At 46.6% G+C, this 20,253-nt stretch overlaps 2 protein-coding genes across 2 annotated transcripts in view; both read right to left on the reverse strand.

Annotated features, from left to right (window-relative positions):
• The window catches only part of MBIP (MAP3K12 binding inhibitory protein 1), a 177,010-nt gene extending 166,930 nt beyond the window's left edge, over window positions 1-10,080 (reverse strand). The window contains exon 1 of the mRNA XM_069858460.1: window positions 10,075-10,080. The gene's annotated coding sequence lies outside the window, so the exon portion shown is untranslated. The remainder of the gene's footprint in view (window positions 1-10,074) is intronic.
• On the reverse strand, window positions 4,434-6,635 carry NKX2-8 (NK2 homeobox 8). Its single transcript, XM_069857033.1, has 2 exons — window positions 6,017-6,635; window positions 4,434-5,016 (listed from the first exon to the last, which is right to left on the reverse strand). The coding sequence occupies exons 1-2, from the start codon at window positions 6,180-6,182 to the stop codon at window positions 4,469-4,471; spliced, it is 714 nt and encodes a 237-aa protein (XP_069713134.1). The 5' UTR covers window positions 6,183-6,635; the 3' UTR covers window positions 4,434-4,468.
• Window positions 10,081-20,253: the final 10,173 nt, after the last annotated feature.

Raw genomic sequence — 20,253 nt, forward strand, 5'->3', positions numbered from 1 at the left:
TTGTCTCCAGGAACACTATGAACCAGTGAGCAGGACTGTCTGGCATGCAAGATGCCCCTGAGGAGTTTGGCTGACTGCTCAAAAGCAGCATGGCCATCCCATGGAAACATACTCTCTGGGCTCCAGAGGAGATATACTCTTTCCATTGTTGGCTATACCTTTCCCCTGTTTCTCTGTTCCTTTTCTCTACTAAAGTATACCTCACCCAGAGGCAAATTCTGCCAGATTCTGAAGACAATATCTAGCTCCCAGGTATAAGAATTAGATAAAGCAACTTCTCCGACAAAGGCAACTCTGCATCCACTACCTCTTTTCGCACAGGAAGTTTTTTAAGTAAGATGGGTTAGAAGCCTCTTGGAAGTTCCATGAGGTGCCTGGGGTCCTTCTGTCATTGCTGATCCTGGTGGCACTTGACTCTTGGTCTGATATTTTTATATCAAGTAGATGGAGTGCAGTCTTCGCTTTACAATTCTTTGGTCAAGGCATGAATTCTGGATAGAGTGCACTATGTGATGGCCAATGTGTATGAGTCTAGACCAGTGATCAAGGGTTGGAAGCACCAGATGAGGAAAAGGAAAATGTGATCTCTAGGCTTTTGATGAAAGGGCTGGATGCTATTAGAAAGGCTCAGAAACTGCTATTCCTTGTATCCTAGCTGTTCCCATTTTCTCAAGAAGCAGTACTTATCAGTCATTTGAGTTCAGCAAGACACTACCTTCATCAATGAACTGTGGCTTATGAAGGGCACTGAGTAAAGGGAGAGCCAGGTTTGTGTTCCTCCACAGAATACCACTGGTTTCTGAAAGCAAAGTGAGGTCGCTGTCCCCTCCAGCATCAACTGAACTCTGACCAAGGGTGAAGGCTTGTTCCTTTTGAGTGCTATGAGGTAGGAAGGGCTGAGAAATCCAATGAATTTTCACAAATCTGACTTGCATTTAGCAGCATAGCACAGATGGGTTATTAACCTAGGTGTACATACTGTATGGCTGTCAGCAGCCTTTCCTAAATCAGCAAGAAGAGAATTTATTTAGATGCATGACAGAGTTGTTCTTAGGAGGTGATGGTTTTTAGCTGTTGCAATTTTAAAAATGTATTATCCAAAGACTAACAATGAACATGCATTGGGGCACGCTCAACTATTTCATAAGTTGTTGCAAAACATCTTGATCGTATGCCCTTTCAGATGAACTCTTTTTCATCTTTTGGAGGCAGTCTGGTGATTTTTTTTAATACCTTAGATCTGAGTTAACAGACGGTTCTAGGGGCTCCCACTAAAAAAGGGCTGGGCCTTTGCAAAGTCAATAGTTTATTTACTGACTAAGAATAAAGCACCCAGGAAGATGTTTGAAGATGTTAGCAATGCTTTTCTGAAGATGGCATGTTTATTCATTAGGTTCAGTGAAATCACAGGCCTATTTGCAGAGTGAAAGTAATAGTGAAACCTGGTGGGGCAGAAGAAAGGGAGAAAAGGCAGAGATTGTGTGTGCACTCACCCCTTTGAGAGGGAGAAAAAAACCCCAAAGTAACAGAAAATACACCAAAAGGCAGTAGATTTCTTTTGCCTCAAAGCTGTTACCAATGACATTTATTAAGATGCATGTCCTAAATATTGGCTTAACCACTGGTAAGTTTAACAAATCAATTTTCCTTACTAAATACACTTAAAGTTTAGGTGGATTCATTTCTATCAGGAGTAATATTTTCATTCCTACTGTATCTTCTTCATATCTTTTTTCCTTTTACTGTAAACCTCCACGGTCTATTGAATTGACTCACTATTTAATGCATTCTTCTTTCTACTTGGATGTATCAAATTAAGTGTGTTTCTTTTCTCAGTACATGAATGTGATTCTCTCATCCTTCCTGCACCCCTGTTGTGGTTACCTTCCCTTAGTCTGCAAGGGCAGGACTTCAGCCTTGGTCGGCACCCAGGGATCACACACTTTCTGTTCGCTGGGCTTGGTAAAAAGCAATGTTCACCAACAGCACATTTTGCATCATGAAACCCGCATGGAGGGAGAAGGGAGGGACAATTGCAGCTGGTGCCCCGAGGGAATCACTGTAGCCTGGGCCCGGGAAGGGACACCCTTTGTCATCACCTGTACAGCCAGTAACTGATAAAAGCGGTAATATAATGAAGACCTCCTGTTTTACAGATGCTTCCTATGGCCATATGTGGGCTCCGGGACAGGAGAGCAGCCCAGATAACCAAGGAGCCGAGGAGGGAGCCTTCTGGGTGGGATGCTGCCAAACCATCGGGAAACTGAGGGAAGGTGGATTTGGGCTGAGGAAAAAGAATCTTCTCCTGTTGTCTTTGTTTCTGTTTCTAATACCGTGTCACACTGTTTCCACGGCTTATCCCGATGCATAGCTGGGTTGCAAAGAGTTAAAACGGAGAGCAGCATGTGCACTTTTAAAATTACGTGTGATAGTCGATTGCTTGAAGTCCGGGTCCCTTCTCCCCCCACCTCTCCCCAGTTTCCAGCAATCATTTATTATAAAGGAGTTTTATGATACAAATTTGATAATCTCCCATACACATTGGCACTGTTCTAATTGGAGTTGTAAGCCCATAAAATTCAAGCCCTTTGTTTTCATGAAGGCCACAAGGTTTTAAAAGATACTATTGTACCGCCTAAAACCCATAAAATTGTCACTAGGGACTGATTAAACAGTCCTGAATTGAAACAGTGCGGATTTTGTCTAGGTCCTTTTCATGCACGACAATGCTCTTTTCAACCCCCAAGACAAAAGGAGGTTTAAGGAGCGGTTCTCTGAGAGATTCTTCTAAGATAACCCCATCCATATGGGAGACAAGGTGGCCAGCAGCTGAGACTGGAAAAAAAAAAAAAAAAGGAAAAGAAGATTTCGGATGGCAGGAGAAAAAATAAAATAAAGGGAAGGGAGAGGAAAGATAACGACCAAAAAAAAAAAAAAAAAGAAGAAGAAGATACAGAACAGGTGACACAGAGGCTGTATTCCCTCGGGTCCTTCCCGCACATCCCAGAAGCCCGGTCTGCATCTCTCCCTTGGCACACGGCCCCTGCCCAAGCTAGGAAGGGGCTGCAGGTGGGAGGACAGGCGTCGCTCCATCCTCCCCGACCTGCCCTGCCTGCAGCTGGATTGGATTCTCCTGAGGTCAGAGGCGACACGGCGGAGGGGACACAGCCCTGGGGCGTGCAGGGCTGGGAGAGGAGCGGGGCGAGGCTCCTCCTGCCCAGCCTCACGGGCGGCTCCTTGCAGTCCTGGGGTTTCTGGGCGCACCTGGGCAGAAGCAACTCTCTTCCAGAAATTATTAATAAAAAAAAAAATAAAATAGCCCCTAAACAGAATCATAGAATAAACAGGTTGGAAGAGACCCACCGGATCATCGAGTCCAACCATTCCTATCAATCACTAACCAATGCCCCTCAGCACCTGGTCCACCCGTGCCTTAAACACCTCCAGGGAAGGTGAATCAACCACCTCCCTGGGCAGCCTGTGCCAGTGCCCAATGACCCTTTCTGTGAAAAATTTTTTCCTAACAGCTTCTGCGGCTCCCTTTCCCTCGACATCCTTTTCCCGGCGGGCGGGTTGGTGCGTCGATCCCCGTGGGGTCTTCGCTTCTAGATATTACCTCCGCGGCTCCCGTCGGAAGGATGGAGGCGTTCGGTCTAGTCTGTATTTCGAAGAGACTTGCGGGTTTGTTTGGGAGGGGGTTTCCCCATCGACGGTCGCAAGGACACTTACATTTTCCTCTTTATAATAATAGAATAAATATTTCCTCAAAGCGTTTCAAAGCATATGCGTTTTTTTCTCTCGGCTAACGTTCCCCAGTCGATCTTTGGATCGGATACAGGCTAAAGGGAAGGTTGGCTTGATCCTGGGGCTGGTCTCAGCCGCGGGCGGCTGGCCGGGCGCGGGGATCCTGCGCCGCAGCCCCGGGGCATCGCCGCCCAAAACGAAAATTCGGCAAAGCTCCGGGGACGGGAGGCTCTGAGCTCACGCTTTTCGTGGGAAACATCACCAGGTTTGCAGCGAGATGCTCGCAGCAAACTTTATTCGCCCTCTAACCGGCGCACGTGGGTAAAACAAACGAACTTGGAAGTGAAATTCCGCTGGCGCGGTCAAGAGGAAGGATTTCGGCTTTTATGGCACGGGAGGTAATCCTACAAAAAACAGCCCCAATCGTCAAAAATACACTGCCCCGCCTGGGGGAAAAAAATGTCAAAAAATCATTTTATTAGTCACCGAAAGAATCGTTTAAAAATAAACTAGGTCGCTAGGATTCTTCTTCTTTTTTTTTAACAATGAACGTCTCGGAAAGAAGCAGGAGGAGCAGAGATTTTACAAAAGTGGAGCCGCACCCGGCATCGTCGCCTCCGGGCGAGGCGGGCGGGGGAGCTCCCGCCGCTGCTCCGGGAGCCCGGGGCTGGGTGGCGCCGCCCCCCCCGGGATGAGTCCGGCCCCGGAGGGCGAAGCGCCGCGGTCACCATCCCCAGGACACGCCGGCGGGGTGCGGTAAGTGCTGGTAAGCGGGGAAGAGGCCGAGGGCGGAGGCGGGCTGGCAGGCCCGGTAGCCCTGCAGGGCGAGGGCGGCCTGCGCGCTGCAGCCCGCCAGGGCGCAGCCCAGCTTGGGGCGGGCGGCGGGCGGCGGGGACGCGGCGGGGCAGCGGCCACAGGGCTCCCCGTCCCGCACCAGCACCGGCACCACCACCCGGCGCAGCAGGGCGGGCGGGAGCGGCGGGGGGCTGCCGCCGGGGCCCTCGCACCGCGCCCGTTTCATCTTGTAGCGGTGGTTTTGGAACCAGATCTTCACCTGCGTCGGCGTGAGGCTGAGCAGCCGCGCCAGCTGCTCCCGCTCCGGTGCCGAGAGGTATCGCTGCTGCCGGAACCGCCGCTCCAGCTCCAGCGTCTGCGCCTTGGAGAACAGCACCCGCCGCTTCTTTTTCTTCTCCTCGGCCTCCGAACCGCGGGCGGGGAGCGACCTTTGGGTGGAGTCGGGCAGGCTCAGCTCCGGGCCGCTCTCGTCGGAAGCTGCGGACAGCGAGGGGGTTAGAGACCTCGGGGCAGGCACCGAGGAGGCGGCGGCCGTCGAGAGCCGAAACGCCTCCCGCAGGGACAGCCCCGGCTCTTTACTGGGCCGAAGCGATCCCGACGGCCAGCAAGGGATGCGCGCCAACACCCTCATAAATTAACCGGGACGGAGCGGGTTTTCCCTCCGCGGGGAGAGGCTCTGCCCCCGCGCCAAGCCCCGCACGGGCGCGGACCCTTGGCCGCGCACAGCCCAGGGCTCGCGGGCTGGTAACGTTTGCGCTCCCTCGGTGCTAAAACGCGATCCCGGGTTGCCCCGTCCCTTCATTACTGTTTTTCTCCAGCCCCTCGATTACCTTAATATTTAATCTAACACGGCGGGGCCCCCCGCATCCACCCGAGGGCCGGTGTCCCCCGTGCACGCACAGTTAGACGTTAAACGCCGCGTGTCTGCGGCACGATCTGTGCCCGTGAAGTGACACCGAGGTGGCCCACGGTGGGTTTTGAGCCGCTGGCCGCTCCCCGCGATGGCGACTGCGCGGGTGGAGGCGGGAGGCGAGGCACGGGGAGCGCTTCGCCTTCCCCTGCGGGGCGTGGGGCGACCCGAAACCCCTCCGGCACGAAAAGGCAGGGTCTGCTGCAACAGTGAAACGGAAAAGGGGCGGGGGGGAGGGAAAAAGAATCCGGGAGTAACCTTAAACGATAAGTGCAGAGAGACGGGCAGACACAGCCTGAGATTTTGCTCTCTGCTGTCGCAGGGAACATGAACAGACCTACAAAAAAAATTATATCTTTTCTCTCTTAAGCTCATGGGCGGGATGTTCCTGCTGGTTCATTGTCGCAATTCCTTAATATTCTATAAAATTGCCTTTCTGGATCCCCCCGATCCTGCAAGCTACGCACTCTCGCGATTCGATTCTTCGCATCTTTCCCAAAGGAAGAGGGAAAGCAAATAAAAAATAGCGGTGCGGAGATGGCGAATTCCTGTCCGTTTCATACTCACAGGGATAATGGCTTCTCTCTGTTTCTATCCACCCTCGGTACGGCGAGCCACCGTAGTTCTCCGCTGTGTGGTGATGGTCAGAGGCTTGCTTTATGCTGTTGGCATCCTGCTCTGGTAAATCCAAAATGCTCCTCACTGTAAAACTGATCCTGCCAGATGTGGCCATGGTAGGTTGTGCACACTTCCACCCAAAAATATCGCCTCGAACCCTCTCCCTTTAAAACTGCGAGGAAAGGAGTGCGCTTTGTTACTGGGGTATCTCCCGGCTCAAGAGAACCTTCCCTTCCATCGCCGCCTAACCCCAAATATTAGTGTCGTTTACAGAGGTGTCCTGTTTATATAAACAGTCCTCCCCACTGCAAACACTGCCTGCTTTCAAACCGTCCCTGTCTATAGGATGCTAAGTACCTGAATTAGTCAAGTGCTAAAGCCCTAATGGGAGTAGGTGTAACCCCCCCTCCCGCCACCCTCTGAGAGAATAACCCGTTACCTCCCAAAGGCAGCAGGAAACAGGCTTCATCATTACATATTCTGTCTGATTAGCCAAAAGTGGGGACAGATAATGGTAATTGTTAGCAGTGAATAACATCTTGGGTGGCATGTGGATGACCAACAACCACCCCCCTCCATCCGCCACCAAAGCCACCAGCGTCCCTTCTATCCGCAGACAAAGTGAATCCTCCCAGGACATCCGCAGAGCCTGCCGAGAACCCCCTCCCTGCTTTTCCTTCTTTATTCCACACCCCCCCCCTCCCCCGCTCTAAACCTGAAAGGAATTTAAGTCGTTATTTGTTTTATTTCCCCAAGCTGTTTGTCGTGCTACCTCCAGTTCTCCCGCTTGTCTTTGGCAGGTTTCTTACCCTCACCAGGGACTTTTTCACACTGAGATCTCGGTGGGGAAGGATGGCCAGTGTGTGCTTTGAGAGGATGGGATCTACGGGGGCTTTCTTTGCCTCTCCTGGGCACGGTAGATGGAATACACACCTTTTTCTAGGGAAGGGCGATAGCCTGATCTTGGCTAGGGAAACGCGGGAGGCCCGACACACTCAGTTCATATAAGTCGGGAGGAGGGTAGGGGAGATTTTTAGGACCCCTTTGCATTGCACCAGCCCGAGGAATATCCACTCGGGCTACGTGCTTGAATGAGTGAAACGATTCCAGCTGAGAGAGAGAGAGGGAGGAAAGATCAAACACAGCGCGTTTATTTATCCGCCCGTCCCCGCCGTGCGCCGCTTCATCTCCCGAAAGCAACGGCAGCAACCGGACCCGGTGGCAGCTCCACGGTCCCCTCCAAGGGACAAGCGCCTCCTCGCAGCCTTTCACCGGGCTCCCCCGTGAAAAAAAGCCAACCCGGTCGGGCTTTATCCAACCTCGATGGCCCCAACAGGCGCGATTAGCCTGTTTCACGAGGACCAGGCACCGCATGTCAAGCCGCAGCGCCCGTCCTCGCCGCCTCCCACCCTGCCCCCGTCTAGAAAACCAGTGGGAGACGAGTCCGGTTGGATGGAAGAAAGCCTGGAGGGAAGAGCACATCTAACCTCTCCCCAGCAGATCCGCTTTCCCATGAACGTCGGCCAAAGCGCACACAGCACAACGCCGTCGGGCAAACGGTGTGAAACACTGCGAGGATGCTCTGAGCGCCTGGAAACAGAAATTCAGATACACGCTGCTCTTGTAGCCGGGCGCTTTGTTGGCTCAAATTTCCCTGTCCAAACAGACATCTCTAAGCTATTGTGTATAGATTATATTTATCCACCCCTGGTCTCGCCCCCCAGCCCCGCTTCCCTGCTGCCGCCGCCCCTCCTCGCCCTGCTCTCCGCGCTGCTTCTGGAAGTGGTTACGCTTCACGGGGAAAATGTCAATAGAGCAATAACGACAAGGGAGAGGTGAGATTAATATCGGCGAGATTTGTGGGCGAGATGAACTGGGGCACAAGGCTCCGTTTGGCCAACTTCCCGCATATTTCTTCGGGACTGGACAGGCTCCCTATAAACGATTCCCAGGCCGTGATTACTGCAGCCACCTATCAAGCGTGCCTGGTGACAGTAGTTATCTTCCCCGCTCCAGGCGCAGCCTCCCAGTCGTCCTGGGTGGTCGGATCGAGGGGAGCACAAATACATGCCAACTGCTAGGCCGTGAACAAAAGGGAAATGTAGCCCTATGTCCCGGACCTGTTGGAAGCATTTGTTCCAGTCAAGATTTTGCATTTGTTCAGATCTGGAATAATAGGTGATTGACGCCTTCCCACAATGTGCTTTAACTCTCCGGGATAAATCGGAGCTTGTTCCTTGTTGTCATGGTTTTCAATAGGGTTCAATGGGATTGAACCACTATCGACTCTGCTTTACGTCTCCGGCAGCCCCGTCCATACAAATTTATTAGTTATGTCTTTTTAAATGAGATTAAATTGAAACGACGTGGCCGTCCTCGGCGGAGCGGCTCCTCCTGCGGTCTCCCTGGCCCTCGTCGTCACCCCGTCCCCGTCTACCCGTGTCACCGCCGGGGCAGCCCCCGGCCGGAGGGAGGTGGGCGCCGTCCTTGTTCTCTGCCCCCCGCCAGGTACGGCCTCGCTCACCTGCCCGCCGGGCAGCGCCGCTGCTGCCCCGAGCTCCCGGGCACCCCGAGTAGAAAAGGAGGCCGAGAAGTGCTTATTAATATCTTGACCCCGCAGGCAAACATTTGCTGAATGCCTAGGCTGGAGCGGGTTTTCGGGGGGGCGGCGGCCAGGGCAGCGGAGGGGGCCGGCATTCAGAGAGCCACAAACTTACACAGTATCCGAGGTGGCTCTTAAGAGGAGTTTGCCAAGGACACTCTAAAGAAAGTGCAAAAACTTTGCAAGGAAAAAAGTCAGGATGAGAGAGAGTCTACTTCAGTGACCTTTCTTAGCCTTTTAATCTATTTAACATCCTAAGCCCACACTGATGTGTAGAAATAAGTAAATGCTACTCTTCAAGCCTTAAGAGCTCTTCAGCATCAAATATTTGCACTTACTCTTAGAGTTTTTCTCAAATAGCACAAGACACATTCTCTTTGGACGAGCTGAGCTGTCTAAATATACCTACGCATTGTTATCTGCGGGAAATAGTTCGCTTCAAAGGGAGAACGTAATAACTTGAAATGTTTCATCTCTTGTTTTGCTCGGGACAGACTTGGATATTTTTCAGCTCTGGCCGAACGGCCTCATTTCGGGATTTGCCGGCTCGGATTTCACCCTTTCCCGCGACCCTTGGCCGTTGAGGCCGGGGGAGCCTCTTCCCTGCGGGATCTTGGCCCCACGGGCACCCTGGGGACGGCATCCTTTGACCGAGGGGGTGGGTTTGCCGTTCGCCTCTCTGCACAGGCCGCCCTGCCCCCCGCCAAGTGCCCCCGATGACTGGGAGCCCCGGGGTGCTCCCGAGACCCGCCTCTTCCCCGACGGCTCCCACGGGGACCATGCGAGGCGGGCGTTTCTTCCGCAGAGGCGGTGAGGGCGGCAGGCGATCCCGCAGCAGGTGACTCCCCGTCTCCGTGCGCCTACGGGGTGAGGCTGAGCCGAAATCGCGAAATTAAACTCCTTAGCACCAATCCAACGAGGCTTTAATTCGGCACAGGATGCGTGAGGGGATCCATCCTCCCCCCTCCTGGTTTGCTCAATACGACCGTGTCGGCCTCCGTGGACCCGAAGGGGACCGCTGCTTGTGCCCTGTCGCTTGCGTCCTGCCGCCCCGTCCCTCCAGCTAAATCCACAGAAATGCTTCGGAAGCCCTGAACGTTTAAGGGAATTTCCATGCTTCTAAAGGGGGTAAAGAAAGAAATTTAAAATTGTTTCCTCATTGTTAGCAGCACGCTTTTCAGCTCGCTCGCCGACGACCGAGCTTGATCGCGGCTCGTGTGGAACAGGGCAGGGAAAAGAGGAGCCGGAGCCGGGCGAAGCGAGGGCGCGGTGGCCGTGGACCCGCGTGGGGATGCGGGGTCACCTGGGGAGGTCACCCTGCAGCGCGGCGAACCGGGGTCTTTGAGGGTCACCACAGGGTTTCCAGTCCGAGATGTGGCTCTACCCTAGACGGACCGTCCCGTCGGGGCCCCCGCCGCGCTCTTACCCCGCTCCCCTTCTCGCCGGCCTCCCCCGAGGAAGCCGGGCTGTCACAAACACCTCCGACCACCTGAGGAAGTCCACCCCTCTCTGTCTCTGTCTCTCTCTCTTTTCCCCCCCTTTCTTTTAAATGGATTAATTCATTGTGCTCTACAGAGGATCGCAAAGCAGATTGACCAAATCAACGTATGTGGGATGCAGAAATCGAACATTTTCTTGAAACGGTTCGTTGTGTCTACACCTCGAGAGAGGAGGAGAGAGGGGAAAAAAAATAGACGGAAAAGAGTTACATCAATACAAGTGGCCGTCTGGCTCTGACTGGTGCAGTCCCGGCTCTAAGGAGGGAGGAACTCCTCATAGCGCTGAGCCAGATGAGCGCTAAGAGCCAGCAGAAGCCCCGTTGCTGGGAGGCTTCCAGGCTGTGGTGCTAACTGGATACGTTCAAACCCTGGAATCAAAGTCACCGAGACAGCACACCTCGCCAAGCCCACACCCCCGGGTCGGCTGAGGACTGGGAACTAAGGCATGGAGAGTGAATGACGGCAGATATCACTGAAAAAGGCTGTATCAGTGCTAGCAAATGAACCCCTGACCGAGGAGCTTTCCTTCTCTAGAATACTGGATTTTAACATTTAATCTGTATGACACTGCATCTATGAAGCAGTTAATTTAATTTAGTACATTGACTTTGCTGAAAAGAAAACCTAACCTCACAGAATTCAATGTGAATTTCAGAATTGATTTTAAAACAGGCAAGAATTCATCTTTCTATAAAACCAAATAATTCTCTGCTTCATTTCCCCAGTAATAAATATTTCCACAACTTTACAGCCTTTCCCTTCATCTTATCCTGAAAATAATATCTTTTCCTCTCGCCAACTGACTAGCTTTGCACAGATAATTTTACTATAAGGTGTTCTTTGTACTTTTGCTTTGCAACCGACACTCATTATGGTACATTTTCTAATGACGGTACATTTTCTAATGGCGGCAATTTTATGGAAGGCACAGAATATTCCCTACAGGAAGAAATGGTTTCTACGTATTTCTATATGTTTTGCTTACTTGTCTTTCCCTGTAGAATAATGTAATTTGCTTTCCTCACTTCCTAATACTTCCTAATAATGTACATCTTATTCTGCAGCTCCTTTGGTTCTATTTTCATGACTATTTCCTTAATGAAAGCACACACATCAACTTCAATCTGTTAAAAGCATAAACAATCTTAAACTAAACTTTTTTTTTCTTTTGTGGCCAGTTTTGAAGATTCTTATTGCCTGATGTGCTAATTTCCGTCCCACAAATCATGACTCTCTCTGCTATCAGTCTTATTTTGGTTTTACAGAGTACATTCATTAAAAATAAATAATAATTATTAAGTGTGATATGTACAAAGCATGAAGCATGCTATCCAAGGCTTAAACTTTATCTGAAATCCTCAATTTTCTAGTCTGCATTTAAAGAAGAGACTTTGCTCCTTGAAACAGCAGTGGAGGATTCAGGATTGAACTTTTCATCTGTTCTGTGTGATCATGCTGGAAAAATTACTTTGTGAATGGACCGCAAGGAAAGCAGCAAGGGACAAAACCTCCCTGCCCTCTAAGTTGGTTTGGGACAAGCTTGTGCAGAGCCAGCCTGGCGTGGACATGAATGAGGCTGCCCAACTGCCTGGACTTTCCTTCCCTGGAGCTTAACTCCCAGGAAAGGCTGAGGGGATGGGTCTTTCGCTTCCCTGTCAGCACATCCCCCTTGGGCAAGTGAGGAAGGGCCACGGGTTACCTGGGTCATGAAAATGTAGCAGTCACTCTGTTAACCGCTGTTTGGAGTACAGGCTGTGTACCTACCCCCACCTCAGTGCCACTTCCCCTCTTGCCTCATTTTCATCCCACACTCTCAGCCTGCGCACAGGGAGACACAAGCAGGTTTCAGCTGCGGAGCAAAGCACATCCAGGACAGGTTGTGCTTTTGGGTCCAGATTCAGCTGCTGTAGCTGGAGTGTGGGGGCCCCTTTCCCGCCCTCTTTAAATAGATCTGTACAAGATGCCCAGGCTCCAGGGTGCAGGTGGTATGTCTGGAGCCTGGAGGGCAGCCAGTAGCACTGATGACCTTGAAAGGGGCTGCTCTCAGGCAAAGGCAGCGACCTTGCCCCAGATACATCTAGTGTTTAGGCATCTAACCACCCTTTACTTCAGTGGGAATTATATGCCTAAACCCCTTTGAGAATGTGACCCCAAAACTGAAGTGGATGGTGCTAGGGAAATGGAGTGCATGGCAAGACAAAAGTAAAGTCCTTAAGCAATTGCCGAGAAACTGCAGTAGAGGACAGGAGTGTCCCTGAGGGAAGTTGCCCTGTTCATCAACACTATCACCTTCAATACACCTTCCCAAAACCAAGAGGTATTATGTGCTTTGGACAACTCACAAGGGTACACATTGGATTTCAATGTATAACTCTTTGTCCTGCACTGTAAGATGTCAATTACATTTTTAAGTATCATTACATTCAGATAAATATCTTCTATTGGTTAATTTCTGTTGAATTTTGATGCATAGACTCTATTAGAACAAAACTGGCAGCCAAACATGCAGACTTTTAAAAGATTCCATTATTTTCATATGGTGTTATTTTCTTCCTCCGTGATGTGCCACATCGCAAGAGGAAGCAGAGCTTTGGCTAAGTGCACCCTGACTGACTGGCCATCACAAATGCTGACTGGTGAACAGGCTGCTGCCAAGTCAAACACTTATTTTCTGTTAGTGAACCAATAAGTTGTGCTATTGGGTTTCACAAACCTCCTGTGATCGTAACTGGTTTTGGGATTCTAACCATCTACCAAATTTTGACTTTATTTTTTTTTTGCAGATGGAAGGTAGAAAATAAGATTGTGTGAGCCTTGCACTCTGAGAAATCAGGCTAACAAGGCACTTGCAGCTCCTACTCGAAAATGTTAAGGAAAAGGTGTCTTGTAGCTATTTTCAGAACTGAAAGGCTTGTCCCTGATACTGCAGGTAAAAAAGATATGAACACAAAAAGTAAATTTCAAAATTGCAATCCATATTTTCATGTCTAGGGCTGAATTCTCCTTTCATTTACACACTGTTGACTACAGCTGCCTTTAAAATGTTGAGTAAAGTAACTCTGCTGACTTCAAGAGCATTCAGCTGAGTGAAGCAGTGCCACAGAGTAAGGGACAGAGAGGCTTTGGCTGTACAAGAGTCTACCACAAGGGTGTGAAAAAGAATCATTTCCAATCATAGCAATAAAATTAGGTTTAGTGTTTGACTGTACATGAGCCATAGCTGACACCCAAATGCCCCTGTTTCCACATGCTGTTAGAAGTATGCATATGATTTTTTCATCTTTGCTATGGCTCGATATTGAGCTGCTTTCTTTGCTCCTGCAAATGTATATTGTAAATAGAGCTATTAAAGAAGCAAGAAGCTAGTTTATATTTTCACATATTACAAACTCCCAAACTAAGAAGTAGCAAACTACACTCCTCTAACTTTATATATTTTATACATGAAAGTAAATACTCACACTTTTGATGCTCACTATTTAACATAATAATGGTCTTTAGACATCACAGTAGATGATTCATCTTCTTTTCTTCCTTGGTGTCTGTTTCCGCAGCTCTTGTCTGATTTTCTTCCCTTCTCTCAACCCTCTCCACAGTTTCCATTTTAAAGCTTATTTGCAGTTATTTTCTGACAGTAACATCAAGTGCCTCTACTATCAGAGGCTGCATAAAGAACCCAGGAGAATATGTGGTAATTTCTCAATGCTGCTGTAGTTTCTTAAATCCCATTAATGATCAAAACTAATATAGTTTCTTATTTGAAACAGATGAAAATCAGTTTATGCAGCTACTTTTACATATAATGAGAGTGTAAAAACCTCCCCAATTTCTTTTCTCAAAGGTTCTTTGCACAGTAATTATCGAAGTCCAACTTCAGTAAGACAGCAACATAGTGTGAGGGAGCACATGTTAGATGAGAGTGGAGGAAGATCTGAAACCTAATTTTGTTTTTTCCGCTCACGCCCCACATGGGTTTGCTTCCTTGACCTATTTCCTTGCCTGTAAAATAGGGTCAGATTCCACTAAACCAATTATCTCATACAACTGCTGTGGTTGTATATTGTGTGATTAAAGAGTGTCCATAAAAAGCATTAACTAAATAAAATGCTGTCAAAAATCCTAACTTGTATAACATTTTGGGGACAGGTATTTCCTGAAAGCTTTTGTGCTTTGTTCTATACTTGTATGTGTGCTGTGCTTTTGTTCACTGAAGCTACTTAAAAGGCTACAGTTCTTAAGGCAGAGAAATTATGAATTACATGCAGAAACAGCTGCCACAAGAACATTCCAAAAGAAAAGTTATTTGGGGATTTTACTCACCTGTAGACCCAATGACATCACATTAAGTAACAGCTTCCAAAATGTGACTGTAGAAGCTCACATAAAAAAAAAAAAACAGGAGTGATTTCTCATAAAGTTTTCAGCTGGGCAGTAACTCTGTTTAAAAAGGAAAGAATAAATTTTACTGATGGACAGCAACTAACAACTAGGAAAACTTGATTTGTTTTCACACCACTTCAGTCCCACTTGTCAGCATGCTCATCACCCAGCACAGTTTCATGCCAGTGCTTGGCTGCTGAGCACATGACCTGCTGCCTTGTGAGAAGTTAACACCTATGAACAGTCACAGTCATAATTTTGGGTTTTTTTGACTTTGAGCAGACTTGTGTGATGATTCAGTCTCATATTCTCCCCTTGAGATAATTTCTGGCAGGGGCAGTGTGCACTGGAGAAAGCTTTGAGTCCCCGTGAATGCAGGAGTGGGGCAGAATCTCTGTATTCCTCTCATCCTACAAAAAAATGGCAAGAAAATCCTCTGGCAGGTTTGTCAGAGAAGGAGCTGGATAGGGCATCAGACAAATCCTGAACACACAGGCTCAGTGAAAAAGGGAGGACAGAAAGCCAAGGGGCTGGAAGAACACACAGTGACTAATAGTGAATAAATGACTGCTGATCCTCCCCATCTCTGCCCTTCTTTTCAAGCTGATCCCGAAGTAAGGTTGTACATCAGCTGTTTTCTTTAGGAGTCTTTAGTCACCTCCACACACAGTTTTAAATTCAGTTGAATCATTTTATAACTTCTCTGTTGACTAATTGTGTGCTGACATCCTTCATAAATTAAAATACTTGGAATTAATAACTATGGCCCACTTGTGTGGGATGATCTCTCAGCTTTTTGCAGGACGCATACTAACCACTTTAAATACCTGGTGCTTAGTTCTATTAGAGTCAGAACAGCTTACTTTTTGGGTACTGCAGCTAAGTGAGAGCTCTCACTCAATTGCTCAAAGCTATGTCATTCCCAAAATCAGTTTTGGAAATGTCCCTTCCTGCCTCCGGTCTTGGACATTGGGTGAATATAAAAAACAGTTCCAAGATTTTCTCCCTCATATTGCAGTGCTTAAGTCTACTGTCAGGAAGGAAGAACAGCGGATGATTAATTCTGAAAAAAAACCCCATGTTCCTGCCAGCCCTTTGCAGCTAAATGAAAGTTGTGGTAACTGAGAAATTTATGGACAACATTTCAAACTGAGACATATTTATCCCATAGAAACATTCTTCTACCATGACATTTGTGACATACCTTTAATAATAAGTAACCTTTGTATAATAGTGTTCATATAATGGAATTTGTTACATTAGTGAAAAAAATCTGCTTTACTATTTCTGGAGCAGACATATGAAAATTTATTTTTTTTTCCATAATATGCTTTCTTAACCTGTTCCTCATTCAGTCAGCAAAAATATTCATTGATTAACGACAGAGTTAAAATTCCAGCTCACATAATTATCTGTACTATGCCTGACGGCAAACACATTTATGGAACTTAAAGTAATGATTCATATTACTGGCTTTAGAAGGCTGACTTCTGTGAATCCTCTTCTGTCGCACTTATTTAGTAGGCATTTTAAGGTTAAAGACTCAGCATAAGATTGCATGATCCATATTAAATTTGATAAATAGTGTCAGTTTCTTACAGCAGCAGCTGCTTTTATTCTTTTAATTGAAGAAGTATTTTGTGAAGCTATTCTGCACTTTGGCCATAACAAATGTTTACTTTAGAGTAGGAAAAACTTTGTGCTCATATAGTTACATTATGGATGCTATCCTCCTGTACTGGCAGGGGCAATTGCATTTGCAAACAGAAAATAAAAAATGAATGACAGAGGGGGAAAAAGCAAACACTATTTGTAGTGCCTTATCTCACAGTCACATCTCAAAATGCTAAAAATAAATGACTGCAAAAGGGGCATTAGGAATGAATCTTCAGAAATCCCAATGATTTGCATCCAGCTAATGGCTGATGAGCACAACTGTGTCTTGTGTTTGGACTTAAACTGCAGGGAAGGTAGCAGTGTGAGTGCTGACAGGAGGGAGCAGGGCCACGTGCACAATGGCTGAAAGAACGACCACCCAAAGTGATGCATTTCAGTATTGAAGATGCACAGAGACCTGTATCTGTTGACCTCAGCCTGTGACCAGCAAAGTAGAGTCACTCAGAAAGGTAACTTGGCTCTATTTTTCAATGGCTTTGCAAATCAGCATAAGCACCTTATAACGAATGCAAAACTCTCTCAGTAACCAAGTGCTGAGATGGGATTGGGAGGCTGGGGGGTTCCTATGAACAAACCTCTAGCAGCAGCCAGAGTCCCAGCTGCTCTTTTTGTACAGTATTGCCTGAAATACCGCACAGCAAATAAACTGGACTGCTAGGAAGTGTTGCAGCACTAAGTTTAAAACTGTATGTGCGTGCTTTCTGATTGGTTAGGTCACAAAAATCAGGAGTCTCAGAATCCCCCTTCAGAAATCTTGTAATAGAGATGTAAAAACAGGGCAGAAGTATCCTTTTTGCAATGTCAGCAAACCAGTAAGAAGATGAGTTTTAACCCCTAAAAAGCAAACCTTAACCTTCCCTGGACTCAGAATGGCATTTTGTGCCACTGGGTGCTCCCAAGCTACTTTTTCACACTCTAAATAGTATTCAGCTTGGACTGCAGAGAAAAGATACTGCTTCAATTAAGTAATGTTACATTTTATTGTGGTTTTTGGTTCCCAGAGGGTTTTAATTTATTTGGATATGACAGCTGTATTGCAGTTGCATGTAGAATATTCTCTGTGTTTCTTTAGTGTTAACAGCAACATTTTTAGAAATTTCCTGCACTACGTTGTTTGGTTCTTCTAGATCTTCCAGCTTTTATTTTAAGTAATTAATCTTTGTATGCAGAGTGTTTAAGTTCTTATTCTTCCTGCCTCATTTTTGATCCTCACATGCTCTGTTTGATGTTTCACTTTTGCAGTAACTGCTACAGCAACATTTTCCCTTTTCCTCTTCCAGATTCAAAAACTCAGGCTCCAGAATTTGCCTATGATTGGCATGTGCGTTGCATGTTACATTTTGGGGTAGCCCACCTAGTGAAAGGGGACCTGGCTCACTGCATCTTCAGATTATTCTTCTGTATCCCCAGCCCAATCATTTGACTTATACTAGTTATAAAACATAGTAGTGCGATAAAAAATCAGAGCATGGAGTTTTAGTCCTTTGTGAAGATGTAAAACACACTGGCCAGCATGGTCTCTAGTAGATTTTATTGGTATGAGATAATTGCATTTATGCAAAGCATCTATGCCAGTTCAAATACACCAAAAATTAATATTGACAAACAAGCTGTTAATACTTCTTAAAATAAAGTTAGTGTCTTTCCTTCAAAGCAAAGTGCACACACAGAGAAACAATGAGAGATAAATAAGGTACAGAGAAACCTATGAAAGCCATTGAGCATCGATCTTTTATATGTAACACCAGATTCAGTGTGCATGTGTATCTCTATAGCCCCACTGACTTTGTGGAGGAGCTGCACTGATTTGAACCAGTTCTGTTGCTGGCACAAGATATTTTATTCCTTCCTTTATTGCCTTACTGAACAGACAGGAGAAATGAAGGCTTGCAACACTTGAAAACGGGCTGAAATTTTGCAATGCTGGTTGAGTGTTTAACTGCTCATCAAGGTTAACAATGTGTTTAGTGTGCACACATGAGGGAAATCTTAAACAAGCAGATTTACAGAAACAAGTTGTTGCTAGATTGAGAGTATAAAGGTCTATAACTACAAGCTGGAAGAAAATTGCTTGAAAATATTGCTGTAAAAATAGACCATAAACCTCCATGACCAGCTTCAGATAATGTCATGGGAACAGGCTGCATGCCAAGAAACAGCAGGGAAGGTAAGAGCTAACGCTTGCTCCAGCAGCACTCCAAAACAGACTGTCCATTCCCAGCCCAGCTAGATGCCCAGGTCAGGCTTGTCTGGCCAGAAAATTTAACCATACGAATGGGAATAACAGAGAAGTGAAATAGGCACCGCAGTATCTAGACTCTACAGCATCTTAGAGGAAGGATTGCACTAAATAAGAGTTTCCACCCTCAGTTCAGAAACTTCCCCTCCCCCCCTTTTCTGTTTTCTTTTGTTCTTCTTCCCTTCAGTGTCATATGTAACTATCCCACAGCATGACAGCTGGGACACAGTGTCAGTTATAGCTCCTATAGTTTGCAATAATACAAGTCCATAAATTTTTATTGAAAAATCTTTGTGGTTTGTCCATTCCTAGAGAGCTGTTTAAAGGTACACTTGTCATTTTATAAATACACTTGAGATAGCAGAGGAGGAGTTTGTATTGACATTTGGGGCATCAAACAGAGAGTAACAGAATACAAAAGGCTTCAAAGGTACTGCACCTCCGCAGTGTATTGGTTATAACCTTTCGACCAGTGAAAAGGACAGTGCCAGGGTTTTTTACCGTTCAAAATTACTTGACATCCCTTTTCTCCTAGAAAGCAGTAAAGTGCAAGTAAGCAGCATGTTTTCTGCATCTGTAGGTCTGAACTTCTCTTTCTCTGCAGCTTTTTGCCTGGGACATAATCGGAGATATATTTTAGCCTAGTAACAAAAAAGTCAACATAATTAGCTTTCAGCATCAATATTTTAGAGGAGTTATACCGTTCAAAATTATATATTTACATCAGAAACAATGTATTACCCTCACTGTAATCTTTGCTTAAGGCCACCACATAAACAAATATTTTCAAGTATTATCAGCATGTGTTTTTTCAGATATAATGCAAAAAATTGATATAATGTCTTCTGAGATCCTTTTGGGAAATTATATCCTCCTAAAACAAAAGCTAGAAATTAACCTTTTTTGACAGCTGAGTTTCCTTTATGTTCATATGATGTCAGGACTAGGGGATTTATAAGGAAAAAGTCAAATTACTATAAATCTGTGAGACTAATCGACCCTACAAAGGCCTCATCCCTTTCGTCTGATGATATAAAATGCCTTTCCAGGGCATCTGCATTGTGTTTGTATCCACTTTAACATACTTTGATGTTTATTGGCAAAGTGAGGCCCTTAGTTTAAATAAAAATCTGCACTTCCATCTTTTATAGTATCACATTCCAGCCTTGAAGAATAAACATAGTTCAGGAGGCTGAAATTAAAAGGTAGTGGAGAATCAGAAATGTTGGCTGAGCCCTAAATACCATGAGAGACTTTTCAATGGGGGTCTATGGTTTTGGGAAAGAAAAGCTTGGCTGAAGTTTTCTTGCAGCTTGGCCATTTGTCCTGTTTAGAAAGACAGAAAGACAAACTGAACTAACAAGTGATTTTAAGACCTCTAAAGTCTTATGTTGAGAAAAATATCAGTCCTTGTTAAGTCTGCTGGCTTGAACCCACAGCAGCAACATTAAATCCTTCAGGGAATGAAGCTCACTGGCAATCCTCTGATACTCAGTCCCATGTCAAGTAGGATGAAGGATATCAATTCAGTCTGACAGTGATTTGAAACTAAACAGTAAATGTTTAAGATCTTCAGGTAAATTAGTTGATGGAAACAGTCCTTTTCCTGGCAAGTGGAGGGTTAATGGCCCCATGAATACTGGAACCAGTAGCATATACGCTACTTACTAACCCCCCTTTACCAGAAGTCAGTAAGGAGCTCAGAGAATGAAGGCTTGTGGAAATGTATCAAGGTTTTCACTGTTTGTGTTTTGTATGTAGGTATTATACCAACTTCTCTAGGGTAGGC

Source organism: Phaenicophaeus curvirostris, chromosome 5, assembly GCF_032191515.1.
Source record: "Phaenicophaeus curvirostris isolate KB17595 chromosome 5, BPBGC_Pcur_1.0, whole genome shotgun sequence".
NCBI lineage: Eukaryota > Metazoa > Chordata > Aves > Cuculiformes > Cuculidae > Phaenicophaeus > Phaenicophaeus curvirostris.